This window comes from Meleagris gallopavo, chromosome 29 (genome assembly GCF_000146605.3).
Source record: "Meleagris gallopavo isolate NT-WF06-2002-E0010 breed Aviagen turkey brand Nicholas breeding stock chromosome 29, Turkey_5.1, whole genome shotgun sequence".
Taxonomy (NCBI): Eukaryota; Metazoa; Chordata; class Aves; order Galliformes; family Phasianidae; genus Meleagris; species Meleagris gallopavo.
Genome location: NC_015039.2, coordinates 655,179 through 660,793, shown reverse-complemented (window position 1 = coordinate 660,793; position 5,615 = coordinate 655,179). Strand labels below are relative to the sequence as shown.

The 5,615-nt window shown below is 54.6% G+C and overlaps 1 protein-coding gene across 1 annotated transcript in view; it reads right to left on the bottom strand.

Moving 5' to 3' along the window:
• Window positions 1-1,231: 1,231 nt before the first annotated feature.
• GPATCH8 (G-patch domain containing 8) overlaps window positions 1,232-5,615 on the bottom strand; it is a 43,725-nt gene continuing 39,341 nt past the window's right edge. Inside the window, exon 11 of the mRNA XM_010724471.3 lies at window positions 1,232-1,499. Within this exon, the coding sequence (XP_010722773.2) occupies window positions 1,247-1,499 (253 nt within the window). The 3' untranslated portion in view covers window positions 1,232-1,246. The remainder of the gene's footprint in view (window positions 1,500-5,615) is intronic.

Sequence of the window (5,615 nt, the reverse complement as noted above, 5' to 3'; positions counted from 1 at the left end):
TGCTGAGCACTGGGACAGTGTGAGCTCCCAGCAGGGATGCGATGAGATGGGTGTGGAATGGGGGGTGAGAAGAGAGCCAGGGAGATGAAAAGAAGTCAGCTGGGGGCTGAGGAGGGATGGACGTCCTCGCCTCTCCCTTGATCCCCGTGCCCAGAAGTGCAGTAGCTGTGGGTGTGGGAGCCCCTGGAGGCCTTGAGGTGATGGGCAGCACATCTGTATGGCTGTGCTGAGCTTCTGATGGCAGAACGGCCCTGTGCTGGTTTGCAGAACTGGAGGTGAGTTGTGCACGGTGCAGTTAGCATGAAGTCAGAGTGATTTGGGGGAGGGGGTGCAGGAAGGGGCTCTCCCAGCAGCACAGGTATCCCAGCAGCACAGGTATCCCAGCAGGGAAAGCTGCCCAGAGCTACATCTGTAGTTTGCAGCCCCTGCAGCTCCGGGTTGTGTTTCATTGCAGCTGGCAGGAGGAGCCTTTGCTGTAAAATCACACCTTTTCTCTGCAAACGGACCTCACTGTGGTGCGGTCAGAAGCAAAGAAAATGATGCAGAGCTGCAGGTAGGGCTCAGGTTCCATTCTCAGTGCTGACCCACCTCGTGTGTAAAGTGCTGACTGCCCTGGGCAGGTGCTGAGTGTTTTATTACCCTTCCTCTGCAAATCCTGCACGCGATGGGATGAGCGCTGCTGGGACACGCTTACCTTTGTGGGCTGAGGGCTGTGATGGAGCTGGATTGCACAGCTGTGTCACACAACTACACGTGGTGTGAGTGAGCCCAGGGCTGGGATTTATCCAAAGGCAGAACTGCCTTTTGTGGTTCACTTTCTGCTCAGCCTGATTTGGAATTCAGGGGCAGGCTTTACCCCAGTGAGTTGGGTGCTGTGAAGTTACTTCTTGACGTGGCTTTCACCTGCTGCATGGCAGAGGGTGCTGCCTGGAGGGATTGTAGCAGTGGCTTTAACCAACGGGCAGATACCTCCAAATGAGGCAGAGAACCCCATGCTTTCCCTTGGCTTTGTATGGCATGGTGACGGGGAGCCTGGTGGGCACATGGAAGTGGTAAATGCTGCTGCTGGGGTCGAGTGAACACTCCAGCGACACGCACGCATGCTGTCCCATCGCCTTCTTCCCCATCCATCTTTCCTGTTCCTGTCCTGTTTCAGGTCTCGTGGACAGACCCAGCCCACGTTCTGCACTGCAGGAGCTGTGCTGGGCAGGCAGGTTGCTGCCTCGGAGCTGCATCTGCAGCACTGTCAAGCTGTTGTCAGTGCACCCTTGTTGGCTGAAGGCTTTGCAGCCTGCTTTGCAAGCATTTTGCCTTTTTCCTCATTCCATGCTAGCTGAATTACCTCCTCCCTTCCCTCCAGGCTAAGAGAGAAGGGAGTTATGAATACTGTGTAATGTGAAAGCCACTTCTTAATGCTTAATCTCCCAAATATGTCAGTGCTTTTACTGTGCCTCATAATAGGGTTTATTGTCATGCTTGTCTGAGGTCCCTGCTTGGCTCTGGAACGTATCTCCTCGGTTATTCTCGCTCACGGAGGGGTTTTGACTCGCTGGGTCTGTGTGCTCTATCAGCATCCAGGCGCCTCTTGGTGCTTGTCTGAGGTTCTTAATGGGAGTAGCTGGTGCTGTGGCTGTAGCACTGTTGGTGCTTGGTTAAAAAGTGCCTTGCCTGCACTCGTTGGAGCAGCCTGTGTGTGATAGATGGGGAAAGCAGTGGGGTTGCAGTGGCTTTGCCTTGCTGCTGCGTGGTCTGAGCACGAGAGCAGCACCAGCATCTTCCAGCAGCTGCTCCCTGCCTTGGCAAGGGGTGACAAAGCTGCTTGTGGCTCGAGGTGTGATGCCCTGTTCTGATGCTCTGCGCTCAATGTGCTGCAATGGGAAGCAGTAGGGCTGCAATGCGGGCGGCCTCGTTCCTTCCAGCCTTTGTGTTGGTGATTAGAGACAGGCTGTGACCTTACAGAGCATGAATGGATCCCTTGTAACCAGAGACCAGGAGCAATATTATTTTAGGCAAGAAGTGAGGCTCTGAAGCAAGCTGTCCTTCGTACATATCATCCGTGTGACAGCAGTGCTGCATTTAGAGCTGAAAGGGGATAAAACCCCGGAGGGGATTGATTGCACCTCATTTATTTTTAACAGACCTGCTGGGGGAGATTGAGCCCGAATTCCTCAGCTTGGGGCAGCCTTAAACGTGGTCAATCCCGACAGTTCATCCCTGTGGAAAGGAAGATGGGCACACAGTGGGCTTCCAGCTCACTGCAGTGAGGATGTAATGGATTCTGGTCTTTAAACTTGCTCATATTTGGCCTTCGGGCTGGGAAGGGAAATAAGTGTGTCACAATTATGATAAAGGTAGAATGGAGGTAAGGCAGGTTGCTGCCTGACTCTGGTTTTCGGGTGGGGATGAGTGCTTGGAGAGCCTGGGAAGGCTGAGAGCTGTCGAGTTTCTTTCTTTCCAGGTAAGATAGCAACGTGTGAAGGCTGCCTGACTTTGTTTCCCTTTTATTTATCGGGGCTGCCCTGGTGCAGTTCTCTGGGATGCTGGAACTGGGCGTTATGGGGCCAAAGGTTTGGGTGTCGAGTGGCTGGCAGTGGGGTGGGGATGTGAGCACGTGGAGACCACAGCCAAGCAAACCTGTGGTATTTTGGGCAGGCTGGCCGTTCCTGCACGTGTCAGCTGCCTGCTTGCCCCAGGCTCCTCACCACGGCGTAACCAAACAGCCCCGCCACCCTCCCAGCCTCATTTCTGCCCCTGGAGCTGCAGCAGGAGCCTCTCTGCTGGAAGGCACATCTGCAACGTGAATCCTTGCAGCCCTGGTGCTGTACAGCAGTGCTCCCAGGAAGGCTCTCCTTGGCTCCTTCCCTAGGATGGGCTTTCTGTCACTGCGAGAGCAATGCCAGCCATGGTGCCGTGGCAGTAGCTGGAGCAGATGGTGCTGCTGTCATCGTTTTAATTTCTAGCCATGTGTTGAAATAGCTCAAAATAACTTCAGAAACGAAGACCCAGCCCAAGAAGATTGTTTGAATGTTTCTTTTGCCCTCAGAAAATCTACAGTGCGTGTCCGCAGCACCTTCCTGGTTCTGTCCTGTCTGCTCTGACAAGGATCATTCACTCTGGTAGGCTGGAGCTGTGTCACGGAGCATCTTTTGTATTTAATATCTTCATTACCGTGGCAGCTTTGAGTATTCAGAGAACTCCTGCATAGGCTGTTCTGTCAGCGCTGTGAAATCAAAGAAAGAGAAGGGGCTGAGATCAAAGTAAGTGACAAACACGTTCCTTCTGCCTCAGCAGCAGGTCTGCAGGAAGGGGCTGGGGCTCAGGGTGCAGCTGGGGCTGCTTCCCATTGCATCTCCAGGGTGAGGCGATGCATGATCCGTGGCACTGATGCCACACGGCTTGTGTTGGTGGGCCGTGTGCTACCGTGGGCTAGAAGGCATCCACGTGTACCCAGAGCTCCAAATACACCGACAGGTGTGAGCAGAGTCCTGTCTCATTGAGCCATGGGGCTTCTGGCTGTGCGCTGGTCCCCTGTGCTCCACCAAAGGCAGTGGCACCGTCAGCTCAGCGTGCAGTGGGGCAGGGGAAGGGGCTGCCCTGCAGGATGCTCCCTGCTGGCTCTGAGGCCAGCTGGTGTGAGCAGCTCCTGCACAGTGCAGTGTGGGGCTCTTCCAAAGGCAGCCCGTGTCCCAGAGGGCTCCGTGCATCGCAGCAGCAGAGAAAGGAAGGGAGGTGGCTGAGCGCTGCAGGGAATCCTGGTTTCCCTTCTTGCTGTTGACTCTATTTTCTCCCACTTAAACGCAGAACATTTAACATGGACTCCTCAGCGCAGAGCGTGCTGATGGTCTGTGTGCTGTGTGGATGGCTCAGGGCTGTGCTCCATCCTGCACCAGGCTCCAGACATCTCTCTGAGCCTGTGGCTACAGCAAATGGATGCTGCTGTATGTGTGCCACTACAGAAACCAAATTAGCAGTCGTCTCTGCTGGGTCCTACAGCACGTGGCTGTGCTGCAAAGCACTAAAATGGAGACGATGCTCCAGGAGAGCTCATGTGGAGGTGAGAGCAGAGCTGTTTGCTCAGTGGCCAGAAATACCTTAACCCAAGGGGTGTGCATCACCTCTGGGATGGGCTGGCTTGTGTTCCAGCTCTGCCCAGGAGAGGTAAGACCGCTCAGTGCCCTCTCACATGCAGGAAAGGGAGTGAGCCGTGGTCTGTTCTGTGCCCTGCGATGTGTTGTGGTGCTTGCTGGTGCATGAAATAAACGCTGTCAGTTTGCTTCTAACCTCAAATTAAGCAGGAGAATTGTGATAACCATGAGAAACCACTGGCTGTGCTAACCGTCCTGCTTGTGGCAGATTGCAAACATCCCCGAGCAGATGAGCCCTGCCAGGCTCTTTGTGCCACTGGCTGCAGTGTGGAAGGGATCTTACGTGGCTTCTTGTCTCGGGAGCTGCATTTCAATTGCTCCATGTGAGCGATGCAGCAGCGTGCAGCAGCCGCCAGTTAAGGGCTGGGTGGGTGGGTGGATGGGTGGATGGGTGGCTGGATGGATGGGTGGCTGGATGGGTGGCTGGATGGGTGGCTGGATGGGTGGCTGGCTGTTTTCCTTCGGGCAGTGCAGTCTCTCAGAAAAGTGTTTTCCTCCTCCCCACGGTGTGATTTGCCCACCAACGTAAAGGGGACCATTGATGGAGGCAGAATGCTGCCCATCTGACAATGTGCCACTGACTGTCTTAATTCCTAGAGCTGCTCTTCCCTGTTCTCCCTCTCCCCATCCATGCACACCCGTGTTTCTTTTCTCCCATAGCTGGAAAGCAATCTAAGACCACACAGCTGTGGGCTCAGCATTATTGTCCCATGCGGAAGCACGGCACACGATGTACTGGTGACAAAACACACTGGTCTGATGTCTGATCTACCAACTCCTCCTGCCTGTGAGCTCATGGGTTCCTTTGCTCATCTGCCACGTGCAGCCCTCCAAACCGCACCTCTGCTCACTGCAGGGCAGTGCAGGGGAAATTTGGGGCTGCCACTGTTCTCTGTGCTCAGATAGAAGGCTGGGAGCCCGCCTCGAAACCTGCAGGAGATGCTCTGATTTCCAGCAGGTTGGGCTGAGCGGGGATGGGAAGAGTCAAAGAGAATTAGCTGGTAAATAAGATCTTCTGCCTTCTCTTTGATCCGCTCTACATGTTCAACTGCTTAAAGGCTTCCCAAGAAAGGATTTTGGTGGAGGAAGACTTTATCTGCCCATAGACCATCTCATAGCTCTGAAAGGCACGACGGCAAGATAGTCTAGCAGGGGGCTGGGAAGAAATCCAAAGGTAGCCCAGTAAATCTCTGCTAAAGAGGCTTCCCTTCCTCCACCTCCCGAAGCAGATAGGGCAGGCTCTAAAACTCCTGTTGCTTCCTTTTTTGCTGCTCTGTAAGCCCCTCTGATCGGAGCTTTAATCTGGCTGAAGTCAGTGGGTTTGGGGACGGCCTGAGCTCCGCGTGCTGCTGCAGAACGGGGAGCCGTGCAGCTCCAGCACCTCGCTGTGCTGCCTTCACCCTGTGCTCCTCCTGGCTGTGCACAGAGCAAGGGCTGAGGGCATTGCGTTCTGCTCGGTCAGCTGGATCG